At 41.2% G+C, this 23837-nt stretch overlaps 1 protein-coding gene across 3 annotated transcripts in view; it reads right to left on the reverse strand.

Annotated features, from left to right (window-relative positions):
- Ppm1b (protein phosphatase, Mg2+/Mn2+ dependent, 1B) overlaps nt 1-23837 on the reverse strand; it is a 60743-nt gene that overhangs the window by 25753 nt on the left and 11153 nt on the right. For all 3 annotated transcript variants that reach the window (NM_001270620.2, NM_033096.3, NM_001270619.2), the window contains one exon: nt 3717-4576. In NM_001270620.2, the coding sequence (NP_001257549.1) occupies nt 3717-4562 (846 nt within the window). In that variant the 5' untranslated portion in view covers nt 4563-4576. The remainder of the gene's footprint in view (nt 1-3716; nt 4577-23837) is intronic.

Raw genomic sequence — 23837 nt, forward strand, 5'->3', positions numbered from 1 at the left:
CAGAGAACTAGATTCTGTCTTTAGAAACACATTATGACTAACGACTATCTTTTCATGTTTAACCTCCATTTCTTGTAAACTAGAAATAATTTTTCTTTTCCTTATTACTGTGAAGATTAAATACATGATTTATATATCATAAGTATCACATGAATAGCAGTTACATACTTTATGAAATCTGAATTAGTTGGCAATACATACCAGGAAGAAAAAACAGAAAGCCTCTTTTCATAGGGACTAATTAAAGTGGGGCTAATACCTGACCATCACCTGACACTTGTAACTTAACCCTGGTAAATGGCAACCTGAAAAATGATTTACCATTGACAACACTAATTCTCACTTCCGCCTTACAGCTGCTGTAAACAGTAACTGGGCTAAGTGCTAAGAACAATGCAGACTCCCAGAAAGCAACTATCCTGCAGTACTGTTCTGACAACCATGATTACCACAACCTTCCAAAGTTTCATGAGTGTGGTAGTCTGAATGAAAATGGCCCCACATGCTCATAGGGACTGACACTATCAGGATGTGTCACTTTGTTGAAGTAGGTATGGTCTGGTTGGAGGAAGCATGTGGGGGGGGGGGGGTAGGCTCAGAGCTCTCACAAGCTCAGGCCAAGCCTAGTGCGCCTCAGTTCCTGCTGCCTGCATGCTGCCATGGTCCTCATGATAATATTGGACTGAACCCCTAACTATAAGCCAGCCCAAATAAAATAAAACTTGCTATACTCATGGATCTCTTCGTAGAACTAATGAAAACAGAGTTAACACAGGCATGCATGTGTATGTCAGTAATACAGAACCAGCACAGAAAACACTGATTTCATCTCAATCACTGGATCTTCATTGGCTCTCCTAAGGCAGGCAACACCCACTAAACATCTGTTTTCCATGGAATTAACCGTATGCATACAATTTTTCCTTCCAAATTCCTAGTAATCTCAGTCTATTTTACAATGGAGCTAACCTTTGGTTCTATAATACAAACGAGTAGAATAATGAAATCATGGAATTAAGAAATGGAAACAGAGGTTAACTCCATAAATAACTTTCCACTGTTAGGTTAAAGAATGAGCAAACCTTTAACTCATCCAAAACCAAGTTCTTAAAAACTGACTTCAATCTGAATAAAGATACACTCATAGAATCTATGATGATCAACGGTTTCCGCGAACGTGCAATGAACTGTGTGCTCCATCCAACCTCTTATTGCTACTGCTACTTCTTTCTTAGACTTTTAACACCATTGCCACAGACATTAAATTCCTTTACCGATCACAGCTATCCTGTAAGAACGTACCACTGGCATCAATTCAATCTCATTCAAAGGTAGTCACAGTTCCTAAAACCTAGGATACTTTGTACTAAAACTAAACTTTAGTCCAAATTACCAACCAGATAAACTGTTGGCTTTTCTCTCATAACCACTTTATTCAAATGCTAGAATGCTATGCAGTCATGACAAAATCTGCAACTCTAAAACCAGATCTCTCTTAAGAAATTGCTGGGAGAAAGAGGCTGTAATCTAAGAGCACATGCGACGAACCCACTTTAGTCAGAACAATACACACTTTCAGGCAGGTTGGTCACTGAGAGGGCAGAGCAAGTAAAGGCCTCTGCTGCCAAGCCTGACTCATGGCGCGTGGGAGGGACACCAACTCCATATCAAGCTGTCCCCGATTGTCACTTGTGCATTGGGGGATGGGAGGGTAAATCACACATGGTGAAAATTAAAGAAAATTTAAGAAAAAATTAAAATAAAGTGGTTATATATTATCCCGCATGGTTATACTATCATAGAGAGGGCAGGGAGAGAACAGAAGATTTTGGAGCTGGCCTAATGGTATATGGTGACCCAGTTTCAAAAAGAAGTTCGTAAGAAAAAATCCCTAGATGACTCATATAGTAATGGCGAGTACCTGGCTGGGTAGGGAGAAAACGTTTGAGTGTTTTCTTTGAATTTTCCATTTTATCTAGATTTTATTTCCCATTAACTGTCCATATGTTTTTATAATTTGAGAAAGTGCTACTTTTACTTACTACTCTAGGAAAACCATGTCTGCTTTACTCCCCAAAGGCTAAAAAAGGCAGAGACTCTTTCTATTCAAGAGCCTAAGGAAACATTTTAGAGTTGCTACCTATTGGTCATTGACTGCCATCCACTGACGGCTTTATAGTAAATTCAGCCTAAGAAGTAGAAAAGATATAGTAAGCAAAATTACGTATCAGAAAAGCTAGGGGCTGGAGAGATGGCTCGGCGGTTAAGAGCACCTGACTGCTCTTCCAGAGGACCTGAGTTCAATTCCCAGCAACCACATGGTGGCTCACAACCATCTGTAATGGGATCCGATGCCCTCTTCTGGTATATCTGAAGACAGCTACAGTGTACTTATATATAATAAATGAATAAATCTTAAAAAAACAAAACAAAACAAAAAACTTGTTTAAAAAAAAAAAGAAAGAAAAGCTGGAACTACTGTAAGTACTTGAGATCCTATAGCTGGCTTCTTTGGGAGGCTGGCTCTTCTCACTTTATGGTAAAAAGGGTTTCACCCATATCTGCTATTTCTATGGAGCCCCCTCTTTTCCCTCATCAAATCTTTTTCCCATTTCTTGACCAAGATGCACTAAAAAAAGAAACATTTACTGGGGGAAAGGAGAAAGATGAAGTCACATTGGGAGTCAGTAGTCTCCTCCCCACATGGCTCTGAGCATTTGCCCACTGAGCATCTAACTGGCTACAGACAGCCTTCTCACAGGCTTGCTGATGGTGCCTGTACTTGTGTGGTATGGAACAGTAAGGCTTGCACCTAGCAGACAGATCTAGTGTCATACTCTTTAACAGGTCAGTGTGCCTCAACAACTCAGGCTCGGGACACATAAGTCACCAGTGAAGTCAAACTTAAAAAGATCCACATGAATAAACTGATTTGCTGGTCTCTATATACCCCTGGCTGGCTTCAAACTCACAGAAATCTACCTGTGTACATTACAAGCCTGGCCCAAGAACGGAATTAAAATTTACAATTTTTTTTGCTATTATTATATCAAATTACAATTTAGATATTATGGGAATTTCACAAGAATCTTTCATAAGATCACATTTTCATAAGACTTTAATCAGAGGTAATACCATCTATGTGAAAAGCATTTCAGTTATCTTCTATGTAAGTTATATACTAACCTTATATCTTAGTTAGATGTAAGCTCATCTTAGATCTTAACTGACAGTCAATGAAAGGCAACTCATTCTTTTCAGCTTTAACTGCTATGAAGATCAGAATACAATCCTACTTCATGTAGCTTCTGGTAAGTCTTCCAGTATTTTCTATAGTGCTTGACTTTAGTATAACAGAATTCTACTACATATAAGGTTTTAGCTGTTCTGCAATCCTGAGTGGGATGACTACTGTCAACATCAAGGATTTGGGTCAGAAGTCATTGTTCTATAGAGCAACTTCTGAAATATCAACAAGCCATAAAACACTCCAGCTAGTAAACTTAAAATATCTGTTGTCACTTTTCAAATTAGAAGGCTGGGGCAGAATAAGTTAGCAAAGGGGCTTAATGTTCTTGAAGAAGGTTTCTGAGAATACAGAGTTTTCTCCAGAAAATACATAAAATTATAAAATTTTATGTTTACTTAAATGTACTTACCATGACTTGTCAAAATCAAGAGTGTGTTAGTTCAAACAACAACAAAAGTTTACATACCTTATGTAAACAAGTGTCCACTACCCAATTGCACACATTCTCCAGGTCGTCTGACACCTCAAGCCTAGAGTTAACAAACTCACAGAGCTCCTCATTGCTCATCACATCCCAGATCCCATCACAAGCCAGGACGACAAATTCATCCTCTTCTGCTCTTAGAATCTCATAAACCTCAGGCTCTGGAGAAACAAGCTGCTCTGTGGGGCCCTTGCCATCAACACACTTGTAATCATAGTCCCCCAGAGCACGAGACACTGCTAACGACCCATTCACACGCTGTATCATTACACTGCCTCCTGCATTTTGGATGCGCTCCTTTTCCATTGGATTACAAGGTTTGTGATCCTGGGTAGAAAAGCAGACTTGTCCATTCCTACACAGAACAGCTCTCGAGTCACCGCAGTTGATAAAGTAGATGTGTGTCGGTGAAATCATCACGCCCACTGCGGTAGAGCCGCTCCTGTCCATCCCGTTCCTCAGGTCTGAAAAGTTACGCATATATTCATCAATTTTCAAAAAGCCAGTTCGGATACCAGTCTTAACATTTTCCACTGACGGCTCAAGAGCAAAGCCTGATTTGTCAGCTGCCCTAAAGTCTTCATTGGTAGTGATGTGTTCTAATAGATGTGTTGAACAGTAATTTGCCACTCGGGATCCAGCATGACCATCATAGACTGCAAAAAACGACCAGTCCTCCAAGCCGTGAGGAATTCCCACAACAGCAGTGTGTGCGTCTTCCATTTCTACTCTCCATCCTTGCATACTGCTCAGACCGTAACGCAGACCGTTCCCTGCACCGTGAGCATTGTGCTTTTCAGTTTTGGGTTTATCCAAAAATGCACCCATGTTTAGTAACGAATCTGAAAGAAAAAAAAAGGTTAAATGTTCATATTTATTTGTCATAGTTTGTCTGCAATGCTCCATTTATTCTTAGGTATTTTCAGAACTACCCAACTTACTGAGGTAACAGCACAAGTTTCCTGATGCTGTTTTTCAGACACTTTTAGAAAAATGTTTTATTTATTTTTAAGTGCAGTAACTGGTGTTTTGCCTGAATGTACATTCCCTGGAACTGGTGTTATATTGTGAGCCACCATGTGGGTGCTGGGAATTAAACCTGGGTCCTGTGAAGAGCCCTTTTCCAGTCATCAAGACAGTAACTTTTAAACCCAGCACATAAGACAGAATCTGACCAACTAAATAAGAATCTCTGCAGAGAGACCAGATACCAGTGGACTGTTGGGACTGCTGGTTTGTCTCCCTTTGCATCAGAATCTCTGCAGACAGACAAGGTACCAGTAGACTGTTGATACTGCTGGTTTGTCTCCCTTTGATTTTTTTTTCTTTTTTAAATAAGACTCTCTATGTCACCCACTGTCCTGGAACTCACTGTGTAAACAAAGGTGGCACAGAAGTCACTTGCCTCTGGCTCCCAGGTGCTGGAATTGAAGGTGTGAACTACATGAGCTGTTATCAGTGTTTCTCCAAAGCGCTCTGAGATTATGCAGGAGACTGGCTTTGGCTGTGGTGGTGCACGCCTGTAATCCCAGCAAGGAGAGGTGGACGCAAGAGGATTAAGAGTTTGAGGAAACCCTGGATTATACATCCAAAAAAACTAAAGAATGTGCCAGCAGCCATGCTCAGAATTTTCAAGAGAAAACTGTTAAATGCAACTTGGTTAGAATTCTTTTTTAAAATTCAGCTGGGCATAGTACCATACTCCTGAAATCCCAGATACCTATGAGGATGAGGCAGGAGGACCATGAGTTGTCTCAGAACAAACCAATACGCCCTGAGAAGCAGCCTTGCCAGCCATCTGCCATCAGGCCATCAGTGCTCCTCCCTGCAGTGACTTATAACCTAGGCTTTCTTTGAAGTCACTGTTCTGAATGAACAGCACCCAACTGACTGAATTTAAACTGCTATATCCCTTTTGAGTATATTTATTTATTCTTTTATAAATTAACTTTTTTTTAAATAAAGTTCCAAACTGATTTTATTTTAAGGCTGGGATTCTATCAATTTTTTAAAAGCACTGTAGGGTTGGGGATTTAGCTCAGTGGTAGAGCGCTTGCCTAGCAACCGCAAGACCCTGGGTTCAGTCCCCAGCTCCGAAAAAAAGAAAAAAAGGAAGAAAAAAAAAAAAAAAAAAAAACACTGTAAAGGACCACTATCAGATTATGTGTACACATGTGGCTAAAGAATCACAAACTCTATGATTCATGTACCCACCACAGAGTTCATCAAGGCAGGAAAGCTCCCCTCTCTCATCTCTGGGCTCTCCTATCCAGTGGGCAAGAGCTTGAGTTTGCAGTTAGCATCCCTGCAGGTCCACCACTCTTAGTTACACACATATAACTTAGGTGCACACACTCAGGAGTCACACTGCTACACAGGGTGCTTCAGTCTCCCACTCTTCTTGCTGAACACTATCCTAAGGTTCATCTACACAGGTACAAGTGAACCCAGTTCATTCACTATAATGAAGTACATATATCCCTATACCACAAGCTACACTCTCCACCACCAGTTAATGTTTGAATTATTTCCCCTTTCTTTTTATTGAAGGTAACAATGTTTTAGAACAATCCTATTGTATATGTATGAATTTTCCTACAATAAAGAGATCATAGGTAGGTAAGGAAGGAAAGGAGGGAGGGAAGAAGAAAAGGAAAGGGAGGAGAGAAAGAAAGGGAGAAAGGAAGGCAGGGCAGAAAATATGTTTAAGCATCTTGTCTTGAAGACAGATTTTGGCTGTCATGTTGTAAGTGGGACACACATTCAGTTTACAATCACATCTGACTATAGTTCATATTTATAAACATTCATATAAAACTGATAATTTAGGAAACAAGAAAACAAAAACAGGGTTTTATTTTTTCAAAGAACAAGTCTTAGACATAAAGAAAAAAAGATATACTAATCATTTATGTAACTTTGTAGACTCAAAATTAAGTGTGGCTATTTTTGTCTAAAAAAACTTAAGACCGCTATCTCTTAATTTTTTGTTTTGTTCTTTTTGTTGTTGTTGTTGTTTTGAATACAGTGTTTCTTGTGTAACCTTGACTGTTCTAGAACTAGATCTGTAGGTCAGGATGGCCTTGAACTCACACAGGTCTGCCTGCCTCTGCCTCTGTACTGAGATTAAAAGTGTGATCCACCAACACCCAGCTGTGGACATCCATTTTTTAATGGATCCCACCCAGCTCTACAAAGTCATGGTTCCTAAAAAGCCAGGTTTAGAGCTTCTGAGACACCCAAACTACTAAATTTCAGTAAGACTTTAACATCAAAGGAAACAGAGGCAGGTGGATCTTTGTGAGTTCAAGGCCATCCTGGTCTACAGAGCAAATTTCAAGCCAGCCAGGGTTACATTATGAGACCCTGTTTAAAAAACCCAAAACACAAACACTAAACATAAGATTTTACCAACACTTTACATACTTACTGTGCTTATGTCTATCACTTTCACTTTCCAACACAGTGACACACACACACACACACACACACACACACACACACACACACACACACAAAATGTACACAAGTACTGACTATGACAATGTTAGAAAGCCCAGGCTGCTGTCAGATCTACTGTAATCCCCCCTTGGATGCCAAGGGGTTGGGATTACAGCTTGGGCTGTCACACCGGCAGCTTTTTTTTTTTTTTTTTAATTTGTTTTTAAAAAGCGGTTTAAGCAGCCAATACTCCATCATAAACAAATGTGATATATTTGCTTGGGCACATTCTTTTTTGAGCTGAAGTCAACAGAAAATCCTAATATTATTTTGCAAAGAAAAGGCTTCAGGAGAGGAGTAACTTGTGTAAAGCAAGAGTCTGCTTCTCTCAGATAAATTCTGGAGCACTGCATCCTGGAATGGATCTGGGATAAGGCAATGTGAGAGTCACTACACGAAAGAGGCTGGCTGTCCCCACAAGGCATGCTCAAACTAGACTGGCATCTGACAGTGCTCTGTGCTTATTCCCTTTTAGGTACCATCCACCTTTTGCTAAAGTTTTAAAGATCGTATTTTATCTCAGTCACTGAGTCAAATTAATAAGGTCCTTTACCTCTGCCTCCCTTATGAGGGAACTAGTAAGAGGTAAGGTGTCCACAGAAAGCTGGGAAAGAGAAGTCTGGACTACATCTGATTGTGACCTTTCTTCCATTCCTTCTGTCTGTCTGTCTGTCTCTTTCTTTGGGGGTGAGGGGGTTCAAGTCTCCCTGCATTGTCCAGGCTGGCTTCAAACTCCTTAACACCCTAGCAGCCAGGAGGGAATGAAGGCAGGTACTATGGCATTTTACATAGCAAGGTTTAGTTATATATTAAGGATCATAAAGTCATTTTTACCACTGACAGTTTCATCATCTCTAAGCTTTGGCTATGACATTTATATACTTCTTTTAAAAGGCTCATTAGTGCCAGTTTTACTGAAATGACTCTACAATTTGTCATGTTAACAGGAAGCTCAGAAAATAAAAGTATACAGTCACATTTAAACTTCAAAGAACTGAGCAAAATAGTTTCAAAATATAGACAAAAATTTATAGAGTTTATAAAAACTAACAGAAGTGCACTTACTTGTGCCCACAGTACAAACCCATGTGAAAAACACAGCAACCAACTGTGCCAAGGAAGGAGAAGACTGTCTGCACACCATGCTTGGTCCCTAGCTCTCCACAACATCTGGTTTCCTGGAAAAGAACATCTCTTCCTGTTGTGAAATGCTGGGTATGGAGGCTGAGTGATAAGTGAACTGACAGCTGCTTCCAACAGTTATAACAGTACTCAGCAAGGGTACAGCTCACAAGAAACAGGTGCAACTCAACTGACAGGGACTTCCTAAAGACTACATCATATGAATGAATGAATGAATGAATGAATGAATGAATGAATGAATGTTTCTATTGCTTGCTTTGTTTTGTCTCAAAGTGGGATCTCATTCTACAACCCAAGGCAGCCTTAACCTTGCAGCAACCTTCCTGTCTCACTCCTCAGTGCTTGGATTAAGAAGTGTAAGCAATTATGCCCAGCTCCTAGTTCTAGAGGAAAACCACAGTTCCCACGATAATGGCAACAACACATCCTCTTCTCCAACTGGAAAAAACTGGAAAGAAAAGCTGTCCTGGTTGGATTGGTTTGTCTGTCAACTTGACACAAGCTAGAGTTATCTGAGAAAAGGGAACCACAGTGAAGAAAATGCCTCCATAGGACTGGCCGCGGGCAAGCCTGTGAGGGTTTTTCTTTTCCATTTAAGTATCTACCTACCTACCTGATTGTTTATAAGACAGGGTCTCCTTATGTAGCCCTGACTACTGTGGAGCTCACTGTGTAGGCCAGGTGGGCCTCAAATCACAGAGACCTGCCTGCCTCTGGCTCTGAGTACTGTGACTAAAGATTTCTTGATTGATGTGGGAGGGCCCAGCTAAGCCAGTAAATAGCATTCCTTCACGGTCTCTGCTTCAGGTTCTACCTTAACTTCCTTTGACTGTGATGTGCGACTGTCAAGCTGTAACAGACCTCTCTAACCCAAACGGCTTTTGGCGGTGGGCTTTTCACAGCACTAGAAACCCAGAGACAAATGTGATCTACTGCACGAGCTCTTAAGAAGCCTTCCTTCCGGGGTTGGGGATTTAGCTCAGTGGTAGAGCACTTGCCTAGGAAGGTCAAGGCCCTGGGTTCGGTCCCCAGCTCCGAAAAAGAGAACCAAAAAAAAAAAAAAAAAAAAAAAAAAAAAGAAGCCTTCCTTCCAAACGCATACACTTGCTCTCCTTGCACTCCAGGAGAGTCTCTGTCACAGTTAGCCTCGTGCTGCTGCTTCACTGAGTGACAATGCTATGTATATAGATGTGAGCTCACATGACATGGGAACAGATTCACTTCAACCTTCTGTGCAAACAAATCAATCTTCTTACTGACACTTATCTTTACTCAAAACTAAACCTGCTTGTTATACCACAATTATTAGATTTAGGCACTTATTTACTTACTTATTTATGTCCTTCCTTCCTTATTTTAGGGAAGAAGCCATCAACTTGACATGTTTAATTTGAGAATTTTTAGATTTGTTTTTTTTTGTTTTGTTTTGTTTTTTTTTTTGGTTCTTTTTTTTTTTTTTTCGGAGCTGGGGACCGAACCCAGGGCCTTGCGCTTCCTAGGTAAGCGCTCTACCACTGAGCTAAATCCCCAGCCCCTTTAGATTTGTTTTTAAGTTTCAGAACCAGGACCTTTCCATTTAGCCTACTGACCTCAGATCCCAGTCCTCCTGCCCTAGCTTCTGAGGGCTGAGAGTAAAGGTGTGTGCCACCATCCCTGGCTTAAAGAACTTTGTGATAGCAATACAAAGCAAAAAAAACAGACAAAAAAGGTATATCCTAAATCAAAGTTGACCTACCCTAACCTTGCCTCTCTGAATTATCTATAAAGCCTGTGTAATGAATGGACTTTTAAAGAACTGGTCACAAGTATCCCGTTGTTCTGAAATGCCCCAAACTAAGTCCATGGGCACTCCAAATTCACAGGACGCAAGAGGAGGCGTACACTCTGGTATGGACAGCAGAATTAGAACCAACACACTACACAGCACATCCTCCCTACCGTGACTATGTATCCTCCCCCAAACAAAGAGGACAGACGGGCTGAATGTCTATTTACGAAATAGGTGGTTGGGCAGGGCACAGTGGCACACCACGCCTTTGACCCTAGCACTAGGGAGGCAGAGGCATGTGGGTTTCTCTGAGTTCAAGGCCCCTCTGGTCTACATATAGCCATGACTACGTAAAGGGGCCCTGTCTCAAAGATTAAACAGGAAAAAGAAGTAGGAAATCAGAAAGCATGTCTTTCTGGGGGTGCAGTAAAGAGAGGGTCCTTGGAGTAGCGGTGACTAAGAACAGCGAGAGTGGTGTGACCTCTCTAACAGTGCTGACGGTGCGCTCTCAACTCTCGCACTTACTCATTTGATCCAGAAAGCAGATCCAGGACCAGCAAGCTAAAGAGCAGGGTCCTAGTTAACATGAAGTTCTTTATCAACCACCCCAGCATTGAAGATCAAACAAAATGTCACACAATACAGACAAAGGTCTACCACTGCTCTAAGCTCTTTCCCCCAAAGGTTATCTTACTAGGATTGCTAAAGAACGGAATGCAGTCAAGGTAAAAAGCGAAGTACAACCATCTCTCAACTAACATTTAAAAATGTACATGCTGACTCACTTCACTCCTATCTAGGGTCTCAAACAATCCTGGAGTTGTAGCTCAGTGTTAAAGCACTCAGCACCTATGAGATCTTCGCTTTGAGCCCTAGCACCACAAAAAAAGTAAACAAAAACACCCAAGGATGTGATAAATTAGAATATATCTATGGTTTATAAATACACAAGCATATTACACATATAAAGACAAAGGACGGAGGCAGGAGGGTCACAAGGTCAAAGTCACCTTTGGTTAAGTAGAGTCTGAGGTCAAACTGCACTCTCACCCAGACATACAGACGGACACACATACAGGAAAAGGAAAAGGAAGCCCTAGTTAAGTCTTTTCCACCAATATGTTGAATAAGGTTAGGCTAATAAGAAAATTCCTTTTAGTCATAGTATAAAAACTTAGAAATGAATCCTTTAAAAAAAAAAGCTTATATAATAACTGCAAACTCTGACTTGACTATTCTATCTCTAGGGTGTATTAAATATAATATTCTTTCTTAAATTGACAATCTGAGAAATAGTACTATAATTGTATCCCTAAGGATAAAATAAATATCCACAAATCAGTAGTGATAAAAATAAATAATTGAATATAAATGGAGAAAACAAAAGTCACAAAACCTTATACACACAATACCCTGTCCTCCAAGAAGAGAAGCAGCACATTCCTCCCCATGACATGTGGATTAGGTACAGTAACCGCCTTTTCAAAGAACACGACTGATGGGGAGATTAACTTCACCACTAAGCCGACAAGTCCTTCCATCAGCCAAGGGATCAGGGTCAGTACCAACAGTCATAAATCACGTCCATATCAAGTTCATCACTTGATACATGATAGAAATAGAACATTACCCCTGTGGTCTTCCTCCCCACAGCCTATAGCCGCTAATCATAAGAAAAGCAGTGGATAAATCACAATATAGAGACATTTTACAAAATATCCAACCAGCGTTCCTCCAAATTGTGATGGTCATAAAAAGGAGGGAAAGTCTGAGAAACTGTCACAGGCAAATGGGACTTTATAAGACATGATGGCTAAAATATAATGTGGAACGTTTATGTAATTTGGCACATTTACATAATGTGGTATATTTACATAATGTAGCAGATGTAATTGAATCCTGGAACAGAAAGGAGTTAGGTAAAAATAATAAAACATGAATAAATTACAGGTGTGAGTTAATAATGTGTCAAAGATACAGCTCAGCAGTTCCCAGCAGTTAATACTCCTGCATGGTGTCTGCATTCAGTTCCCAGCCCAGCGGGCAGCTCACAGCTACCTGGTAACACCAATTCCAATGGATTTGACCCCTCGGCCTCCACAGGCACCTGAATATATGAAGTATACATTAACTCACAGAGGCACACATACACATACATATGAAAATTAAAAAATAGGGCTGGAGAGATGGCTCAGTGGTTAAGAGCACTGACTGCTCTTCCAGAGGCCCTGAGTTCAATTCCCATCAACCACATGGTGGCTCACAACCATCTGTAATGGGATCCGATGCCCTCTTCTGGTGTGTCTGAAGACAGCCACAGTGTACTCATATAACTAAAATAAATAAATCTTTTTTAAAGAGTCATGAAAAATAAAAAATAAAGTCACAATCTGTGACTCATATAAAAAAATTAAAAAATAAATCTCAAAAACTAAAGCCCCAACACTTGCTCACTTCACTAGTAAGTAGAGCTAAACAGTTCTTACGAGTTTTGGAATGCTATCAGAACCTGGTACTGACAGGGAGGAGACAGCCATCTGAAGCTCATTTACTTGGCTGGCAATGAGTGAGAAGTGCCAGCTAGGAACTCACAAGGACTGTCCCAAGGGTACCTCCCTGTGGGCTCACTGACTCTGCAGTATCCTTTTGCTATACTCTGCGATTACAAGCTAGTCACTAAGCCCCATCAGATTCAGGGGGAGGGAGGAAGTCCCACTTCTTAAAGGAGAAGACTAAAGATTTGCAGGTGTGTCCCTGGGTGAGAGAATATGCTTAGCAAGCAAGAGGCCCGGCGGTTCAGCCTCCAACGTGGTTTTTAAGAGTGCGTGAGTGCCAGTGTGCTCATGTGCCCGGTGTGCGTATGTATCATCAAGACAGCGCCGGAGGGTCTGGATGTAGACACACCACGTTTCACCATTATGGACCAAGGTGGGAGGGAGGCCTTCCTGAAAGCCCCTGGCTAAGCTGGCAGGAAGGCAGAGGCACGTGTATACTCCCACCACAGAGGTAGACAAGGGGATCAAGGTCAGCCTCAGCCTCAAAAGGAGCCAAACAAGTTCAATGGCCGCCTCAGCTACACCAGACACTGCCTCAGAAGAAAGGGTAGGGCTGTAAGTCTGCATACGGAACACTGAAATACTTTTGGTTTGGTAACTCCTAGAAATTTTTGGAAACTTGAGGAAGGTAACCAACTGCTCGATGAGGTATTCAGTAATTTCAGGTGACTGATTTAGAAACTGCTTAAATACAAGAATATTCCATGAAATGCTTAGTGCTCCGCAATCACCCTACAGTGAAGAAGCCTACTAAATGACATCCACACTACTGTAACTTAAGTCTCCATATGGACGACAGACATATGACCAAATCACACAATGTAATACCACCCCACCTTAAATAAAAAACAAAAACAAAACCAACAAAACCAGAAATACCCTGTCCTTTATGAAAACACGGATGAACCTTGTGTCAAGTGAAATACGCCACACGAAGACCTTGCGGTAGCTGACGTAATCTAGTACTGCACGGTTACTATGCTGGACTGTGCAGAGAATGCCAAGACAGACATTCTGGACTCAGGAGGAATAAAATCACTACAGGCCACACTGCAGCACACAGGAACAAAGCCAACAATACTGAGACTGAGGTCTTGCTGACTGGAGGGAGGCTCCAGCAGCCTACAGACCACTGCTGGAAACACCAACTAAGTACAGGGCTTGGAAGGCGGTAAATCTGAGTACTGATTTTAGAACTTTCTAGCATTTTCCCCCTACAAATATTTCCAATCCAGAGTTGGTTTAATACACAGATGCAGAACCTGCAGATTACAGAGGGCAAACTGTATACAGAATCTAAAATCATCAAACCTGGAAACAGGGTAGAATGATGCATGGGGAGTGGGGGGGGCGTGGCGATCAGGGAGTGTGGTGGTTTGATTAAAATGATCCTCATAGGCTCATAGGGAATGTTACTGCTAAGAGGTGCAGCCCTGTTAGAGTAGTACGGCCTTGGCGGAGCAAGTGTGTCACTATAGGGTGGGCTTTGAGGGCTCATAAGCTTAAGCTATGGCAGTATGGCTCAGTCTCCATGATAGTTTGAATAGGTTTGGCCCCCCCAAGGACTCAGGTTTCAATGCTTGGCCATAGGGAGTGGCACTACTAGGAGGTTGGCCTTGTTGGAGGAGGGGTGTCACTGTGTATAAGCAGCTTTGATGTCTCAGGCTCAAGCTCCACTCAATGTGGAATCAGAGCCTCCCTCGCTGCTTTCAGATCAAGATATATAGATCTCCCTGCATGTTGCCATGTTTCCTGACATCATGATAACAGACTAAACCTCTGAAACTGTAAGCCAGCTTCTATAAAATGCCGTCCTTTATAAGAGCTGCCACGGTCATGGTGCATCTTGATAGATGCACAGGAATAGAAGTCCAAAGACGACAGGGAGGTAACTGCGACGGGATATAAATAGCCAGTCAGACAGTGTGCGCATCTAAACTGAGTAGGGTGGTGCTCACATACAATCCCAAGGCAGGAAGAACACAAATTTGAGGCTACCCTGAACTACACTGCAAGCCCCTACCTCACACACAGACCGAATGTAGGAGCTGGCGGGATAGCTCCTGGATTAGGAATGCACAGCATACTAACTACTCCTGTAGTACCCAAGTCAGCTCCCACAACAGCGCTGGGCAGTTTACAACTGCCTATAGGGACTCCAGCTCTCAAGGCCCCAAGGCTCCAGGTCTACTCAAGCCTCCGCTCAGTCAAGTGTAAACACCTACGAACACACTCAAAATGTATCTTTTAAAAATAAAAACAATAAGATTTTTAGAAGTATCTTAGGTAATAGATATTAGCTTAATTCAACTACTCCAGATAGATAGATAGATAGATAGACAGACAGACAGACGGACGGACGGGAATGAGACACATAGAATTCTCTATATAATCAGCACACACACAGAATTTTAATGTGTAAATTTTGGAGGTAAAAAAACTAAAATTAGTTAAAATGATAGAAACTGTCTTTAAGAAAAGTTGGGCTTTTTGAAAAAACCATCCCAAATCACAACTCCCTTGGGGTTGGGGATTTAGCTCAGTGGTAGAGCACTTGCCTAGCAAGCTCAAGGTCCAGAGTTCGGTCCCCAGCTCAAAAAAAAAAAAAAAAAGAGAATTCTCTATATAATCAGCACACACACAGAATTTTAATGTGTAAATTTTGGAGGTAAAAAAACTAAAATTAGTTAAAATGATAGAAACTGTCTTAAAGAAAAGTTGGGCTGAAAAAACCATCCCAAATCACAACTCCCCACACTGAGAGACTCAACAACAGAAAATGAAAGGAAAAGAAGAAAAGGAGGAGGAGGGATCTGTCCATCAGACTAGGGTATAATATCTGGCTACTGCAAGAATACAAAAGGGAAGAAATTTTATCAAACAGCTGAGAAGTTCCCCCAGCTAGTCAACACTGCAAATAAAGACTGAAAGCAGAACAACATCTGAAAACTGACTGGATTTCCAAAACACTAGTGTAAAACATGAAGTCCTAAAAAGTCCCAGAGAAGGGGGAAAAACTAGGTCACAATACCGAACCAGAAATCAAAAGAGCATCTAAAACTCTCTAGAATATTACCTGGTAAAGTGAACATGCAAGTTATTTCCTGCAGAACTGTTGTTAGAGTACTTGATCAGGAGAAATTCTCACAGAAGGAAAGGCACACAGAATTAGTGTAACACTACAGAAGTCTGGTTGGTAGCCACATGTATCATCTTAAAAACAAAGCTAAAAACGTGATGCTGTTCATTTTTTTAAACTTAGAAAACTGAGGGTTTATAAGTTTAGAAACTTAAGTATGTAGCAAAAATATGTAAAATGTATTTGAATAACGTAAAAATTAAAATTACTACCAGGATGCTCTTGGCAATAGTTACTTCTCAGGAAGAAAGGTGACCGAGAAAGAATGTGGACGAAAACAGTAAAGTGTTACTGCCTTACTCAGGTGGTGAGATCATGGATCATTACTAGTTTAAGATTAGTCTACGGAACTAGTCAACTACTTCCATACGCCATACTTTCTCTTGATATTTTACACTATTTAAATGGTCATTAATATCCATAACTTTAACATATACTACAGTAATACCCCCCAAAAGGATATTTGTTCTGTTTAATTGTGGAGTGTGAAAATGCTTCAGAAACTGTTTAGCCAAAATAAATGCCACTTCTGTTTTAACAGGCGTCTGATCTAACACTTACAAATAAAAGATCAACTCATTTATCTGTTTACTTGACTTTCTGAAAGCTCTTTAAAGCTACTTTCAAAAGGAAAGAGAAGAGGCAGTCTGATGGTTATGTGCCTACAGTCTCAGCAAGCAGGAGGCCAAAATAAAAGGAGAGGTGGGATGCTCTGGGCCAGCCTGGGGTACACACAAACTCTGTCTTAAAGGGAGAGTGGAGGCGACTGTAAATGTACCTTTTATTTATCTGTATTAATTTTCTTCTCCAAGACTTACAGCACCCATCTACTAACCTAGGCTTAGCCACCATAGCATCCTATCTGGGCCTAGAGTATTTTCAGCCTGAGACTCACTGCCGCATAAAGCTCACCCTTTCCAGCTCTTTCTGAGCCCTGGCTGGGTCACCTCAGCCGATCTGGCTCAAACTCCTCTCCAAGCTGACTGATTCAGTCTGGCTTCTCTCTGAGCATCTCCTGAACTGCTCTGCTTGGTCTCATACTAACTTTGGCATCTGTTCTAGTCTTTTCTATCTTCTGGCTTTCCTGTCTTCACCTGTGTCTAGCATATTTGCTCTTCTGCCAGTTTCTGTAAAACTCTCCCAATAAATACCTTTTCTCTGTCTGAACTGCTGCTGCGCTCGTTCTCTCTCTCTCTCTCTCTCTCTCTCTCTCTCTCTCTCTCTCTCTCTCTCTCTCTTTTCTTTTTTTTCGGAGCTGGGGACCGAACCCAGGGCCTTGCACTTGCTAGGCAAGCGCTCTACCACTGGAACTGCTGCTCTCTTAAGTACCTTCCCTTCCTTCTCTCTTCTCATGAGAATTGGGCATATTCTATTCTGTCAAATCATTTTCTGATTCATCACTTTGTCTGCCACTTAATTAGACATCACTTTTAAAACAGGGCTGCTTCCTTCTACAAACTAACTTTACCATCACTGTTTGGGATTAAAGGTACTAAGGGCTGAGTCACACCACAACTAGAAACCATTTTTTTCAGTAACTATCAATCTCAGGTGATCAAATATCCTGCAGCTGAAGACTCTATGGATAATAAGTTTTAGTACAACAAAGTCAAGTATGTGCAAATTTATAACCAGCAAATCATCACATACAAAAGGCCTAATATTTTAACCTCTGCCTCCTGAGTGCTGGGATTAAAGGATACTCAACCTAGTTTTGTTTTGTTTCTCAACACAATTTAAAATGTCCAAAAATGCTCTTGGGAATAAGAATGGGGTTACACCTGCCCATGAACAGGGCACAGCACTCCTGAGACCCCAGACATTCAGAGACCCAGGGTGCAATTAGAAGGAATGGGTAAGTGGTAGAGAAATGGAAGAGAAACAGAAGGATGTAGGCACATTGAAGAGAGGTAGAACTAGAGACTTAATCAAAGGTAGCGAGAAACAGCCTGATGTGAGTAGCTGGTAAGGCACTTAGGACCATGGCCTCGAAGCAACAGGAGTCTGCTATCATCAAAGGCCAAGTGAACATCCCTGGTCTAGACTGCTGCTGGGACAGGTTGATGTCTGAGGGCTGTGCAGAACTGGCCCCATCCCTCACCTGGGCCTTGTGAGAGACCTGGCCCTGCCCCCAGCTAGCTGCAGCAGTCAGAATGAATGAATGTCACGACCCCACGTTCTAATGCAAAATAACTTTAAAGGAAGAATACTGCTAATAATTACAGAAGTAAGAAAATGACAACACTGACGCACACTATCAAACTACCTAGGACAGTAAAGCAGAGCAACTTTACACAAACACATTTTGTGTAATCACTAAATGTGTGCATGTGGAAGCCAAAGGATAGCCTTGGGTATTGTTCTTTAGAAACCAGCCACTTTGTTTTTTGAATTGTCTTTTAAGGTGGTGTCTCTCACTGGCCGGGAGTTCAATGATTAGGTGAAGCGAGGTGGCCAACAAGCCCCTGGGATTTAAGACTGCCACCCCAGAGCTAACATTAAAAGCATGTACAACTGCACACAGAAAAGATTTTTAAACCATGGGTTATAAGAGATCAAACTCAGATCTGATGTTTATGAAAAAAACCACTTTATTGAGTTATCTTCCCAGCCCAAATTCTATTACTTGTTTGTGATAATATACAGCCCTGGGTCAAGTGCTAAATACAGAAAGTTAAAGTTTTAAGTTATTCTGTTCATGTATCCACACCACTGAGCATGTATGGGGGAGATAAATAACAACACTGTTCTGAGGTTAAGGTCCATGACCTTTCTGGATCACACAGCAAAGTTTGCAAACTTCTCAATACTGCTTATGATGCTGTGTGTATGCTCAGCACAGGGAGGGGCACTATTCGGAGGTGTGGCCTTGTTGGAGTGTGTGTGACATTATGGGTGTGGCTTTAATACCAGCTGCCTGAATTGAGTATTCTGCCAGCAGCCTTCAGATGAAGATGTAGAACTCAGCTCCTCCTGCACCATGCCTGCCTGGACACTGCCATGCTCTCACCTTGATGATAATGGACTGAACCTCTGAATCTGTAAGCCTGTAAGCCAGCCCCAATTAAATGTTGTCCTTTATAAGAGTTTCCTTGGTCATGGTGTGTCTCTTTACAGCAATAAAATCCTAAGACACTGCTTAAGATGACTTATGTCCATACTCTATTCATCTGCAATTAAAAGGAAAGACACCAGGCCTACTCTGTTTGGACATATTGTCTACATGCTATGTAAGACATTAAATTAATCCAATTTCTATAAAATATGGGGAACACACACTCTCCAACATCAGTAAACTCAGACACTAAACACTTGGTTTCATTCTTTTTTCCATGTTTTTAAAATTACATTTTGGGTTGGGGATTTGGCTCAGTGGTAGAGCGCTTACCTAGGAAGCGCAAGGTCCTGGGTTCGGTCCCCAGCCCCGGAAGAAAAAAATAAAATTACATTTTATTTGCTGTGTGTATGTATGGGATGCACATACCATAGTGAGCTAAAAACCCCTACAAACAAGCTGCTTAGAATAGTGCCTTTCCATTTTCAAATTGTACCGAGGACACACTGTGTCCTCATCCAGACTGTACCAGCCCAGTGCCTCTTGCTAGACAGGCCAACAGCTACTACCACAGTTCTCAATGTTAGTTCTCAAATGGCTGCTCCAATCCTCAACTCTAGTTCTGTCAACTGCTTGAAGGAGCAGAGAAAAAGATCACACATCCTCTCCCATCAGGAAACTCACAAAAACTAAACAATTGGTCCCCACCCATTTCTTAACATTTTATTTGTGTCTGTCTGTCTGTCTGTCTGTCTGTCTGTGGACACATATGTCACATGCGCTTGTCAAAGGACAACTTCCAGGCATTGGTTCTCTCCCACGTGGAGTTCAGGAATTAACTCAGGAAATCAGGCGTGGCGGCAAATGTAGGCTCTACCTGCCCAGTGAGCTACCCCCTCAGTGCTGCCCATTTATTTTCTATTATTGTGTTTTGAGAAAAGTCAACCTAAGGGTTAACTCTGAAATCCTGTTTTTCCTGCTTCCCCTTCCCAAGTGGTAGGATTACAACAGGAGCCTGCCTTTCACTTCTTAATGTTTTAGTATTGAAGCATAAGTTATTTCTTCTTCCAAACAGCACAGTAGCATTACTTAAGATTTTTTAAATAATCATATGAAAGTTCAAAAGGATTTGAACTATCAAGCAATTAATAAATTGATTTTACCATTTTATTGTACTAATTAGGTAAGAAGACACTGATCACACCCAGCTCATAGCCAATAGATGTTATTCACAGATATAAAAGCCTTTGAAGCTTTAAAACTTCCTCAAAAGTGAAACTTGGGAGGTGAAAAAAAAAAATCAACTCATTAAGTCACAAATTTTGTGACATTAATTTATATGTGATAGAGATCACAAGAACAACTCTGACTTTCTTTGCCTAGTTTGAAAGCATAGAAAGCATTATTTTTCCCTGAGCTGTGAATTCAACCTAGAGCTTCACACATGCTAGACACACAGGGCTACCCATACTATGTCCAGGGGTTTCAAATTTGGGGCAAGAACAATGCCTTCTTAACCCCATCTAAGGAAAGTTAAGTTTTACCCCGATAGTTAAGCTACAAAAGACAAGTACAGAATTGCTGACAGTTACGTCTTTGTTTAGCCATAACTAGTCTGTTCTAAAACACAGGCTACATGCAGGTCTTAACTGTGAACAAAGCATGTCTATATACAAGCTACACTTTCCTGTCTCGAAGGTAAACTTGAAATTAGAACTTCTCAATGCAGGACAATGAAGCATATAGAAGAGGAATTAGGTATTGACACCATCTATAATCCTAGAACTTGGGGGTGTCTGTTAGGCAAGAGAATTGCTGGGTGTTTAAGGCTAACCAGGGCTAGAGTGAGAATTTCCCCAAAGAAAAACTGACATCACTTGTGGTCTTTTTAGCAGACTGTGCTTATCTTTTAATTATGGGCTTATGATTGTAAAGCTGTAAATTATAAATAATATACAAGGATATGGATGAATCTCACTAACCACAATAAAAGAAAATACATGTCAAAAGTATATATGGGAGTTGGAAAGAAGGCTCAGGAGTTAAAGAGCACTGACTGTTATTCCAGAGTACCAGTGCTCTGACTCCCAGCACACCGGGAGGCTCGCTTCCATTTCTAACTCCAGCTGGAGGGGTCTAAGGCCCTGACTGGCTTGCACAAGTAATGTAAGCACACGGTGTGCACACACACAGCTAAGACACCCACACACAGTCCTAAGACTTTTAGTATGTACTATATGATTTAAATGCACGTGGTGTACACATAGCTAAGACACCCACACACAGGCCTAAGACCTTTAGTATGTACTATATGATTTAAATAAAAATAAAAACAGGCCAAACTATTACAATATATGGAAACCATGCATATGATAATCTGGATAACTATAGAAGCCAGACAAACAACGTCTTCTTCATTAATAGGGACAGGACCTAGTGGCAGGCTTAATAAAGCCACACAATTCTGAAATGGTGTCAATGACATTTGGGATTCCTGCAATGAGTATAAAATAGATGTCACACTTGAAGAAAATACTAAATTTCAGTTAGGGATTAGTGAAGACTGAAACCCGCCCTTCTTTATTCCCAGATACAGGTATGTATGTATGTATGTATGTATGTATGTATGTATGTATGTATATGCATGCTCCAGTTAGAACAACAAAACCAAACTAAACCCCTGACTTAGTCTTGGACAAAACATGAACTTGAAAGAGAGAATAGTAGTGTATGTCAGGTGGCACCTATTTTTCATCCAGGCAGCTGGATTACGAAGGATACACAGGGGAGGGCCTTGTTTGGGTATGTGTGAAGGATCATTAAACCCACTAGAACGGAGTGTTAGGAGAGGAGGAGCCTGAAGAAACAAGTCTTGGACAGTGGTTCTCAACCTTCCTAAAGCTGAGACCCTTTACTACAGTTCCTCACTTTGTGCTGACCCCCAACCATAAAATTATTTCACTGCTATTCCATAACGATATTCTGCTACTTTTATGGATCATATTGTAAATATGTGATAATGCAGGATAGATTATCTGGAACCCTGTGAGGGTCATGACCCACAGAATGAGTACTACAACATCTACTAATCAAAAGTGGAGAAACTGAAGTCAAGGTCATCGAGACTCAGCAAGCAGGAGTGTGGGGGAGAGCTGAAGGAGCATTTACTGAGGATGAAGTGATCAACTGTCAACCGCTATAGACTCTACTCCACCAGACAGAAGAGTCACACAACTTAAAAGCATTTATTCAGTGCCCACAACCACCCTAGAAAAAGTACTATTGTAATTGCATTGCATATACGTACACAAACGGGTGAAGAAACAGAGGCACAGCTATCAAGACAGCAACCAGGCACTCAAAGCCAAACCTCTTACCCTCACTTCTCCCACTCTCAATTGGACTAAAAAGCTCTCAGGATAAAGGTAATCACCTCCCTTATTCTTCGGACTACTAATTATGTCCTTCTTCATATTTATGAAGCAGTAGCTTGAACCAGGCACTCCTGGAATTCCAGCACCAAGGAGAGGGTATGATTCAACATGAATGTCAGGATGGTTCCCAAGTAAGAAGAAACCAATGCCATGTAACAGAGCAAACGCTAAAAACTACAAGTCAAGAAAGCTCTCCTCAAATAAAACCCCAAAACAACATACTGAAAAGGTGGAAACTAGCCCAGGAAAGATGATATTAAACATAAACTCTTATATTTTTAAAAGGAAAAATCCTTTCTACCTTCAGGCAAAAAGAACAAGTTGCATATATATGAGAGAAAATAAAACTGGCATCAAACTTTGACAGCTACCTTCCATGCCATGTGTTAAGAGGGATACTCTAAGGCATGCAGCGAGAGAAAAGACAAATTTTGCAAATGATTTGAGGGAAAAAATTTACAAATAGCATGAGGCCCTGGAATGTTAGGTCTGAAGAAAGGGTCTACTGAGGACAAAAAAGCCATCCTGTTGGAGGGTCACTGTGGCAGTCAGCTAAGAATCCATGCCTGCCATTTCTAGCTGTAAAAAGCCAAAACTGTCACATTCTTTGTCACCAGAGTCCATTTACTGTGGGTCAAAAACTTGCAGACATACCCAGGTATGTCCTTGTCTTTCAGATTGCCACACTTCCTCCCTTGAGCAGAAAATAGACCAATTCAATCACCAGCTCAACCACTTACTCTGTTTTAACTCTGACCTAATTACTTAAATCCTCAAGTTTGTAGTCTTACCTTAAAAATTGGGGGGGGGGGGGGGGGGCAGAGTATGGGAGCAACACTACAAGCATGGTGACTTATACATGTAATCCCAGCACTGAGGCTGGGAGGCTGAGGCAGGAGGACTGCCACAAGGCTCAGGCCAGCCTGGGCTATGGAGACCTTCTCAAAAAATAAAACATGAAAACAAGCCAGATGTAGCTGTGCACACCTTAATCCCAGAGCTGGAGATGCAGAGGCAGGCAGATCTCTCTGAGCTCAAGGCCAGCCTGGGGTACAGACAGAGTTCCAGGACAGACAGCTAGGGCTACAAAGAGAAACACTACCTTGAAAAACCAAAAAAAGAAAAAGACCTTAAGGATCATGTCCTAAATCTACAATCGCTATACAGCTGGATAAATGAATAAATTGTTTAAAATGACTATCCTTTCATGTATCACTCAGTGAACCTTTGAGTGTTTCAAGCTGGCTACTATATTTAAATATTCCTTTCAGTTATTTTATTTTTGAAATCTTCTCAATGACTTCTGAAACCAACAAGCCCACAAAAAGAGAGGAAACAAAGAAAACAATACATTTAAGCGTTTTTCTTTTCTGCCTGCTCTACTGCCAATGAGGGTACATGAAAATCTCAAGGTATTAGCCATGAATCCAATCTGTGCGTTCCACGCTGCTGTCCGTCCGGCTCACCCTCTGGCTGAAGGTCTTACTCGGGCTTCGTTCTGACTTAGA

The sequence above is a fragment of the Rattus norvegicus genome, chromosome 6, assembly GCF_036323735.1.
Source record: "Rattus norvegicus strain BN/NHsdMcwi chromosome 6, GRCr8, whole genome shotgun sequence".
Lineage (NCBI taxonomy): Eukaryota > Metazoa > Chordata > Mammalia > Rodentia > Muridae > Rattus > Rattus norvegicus.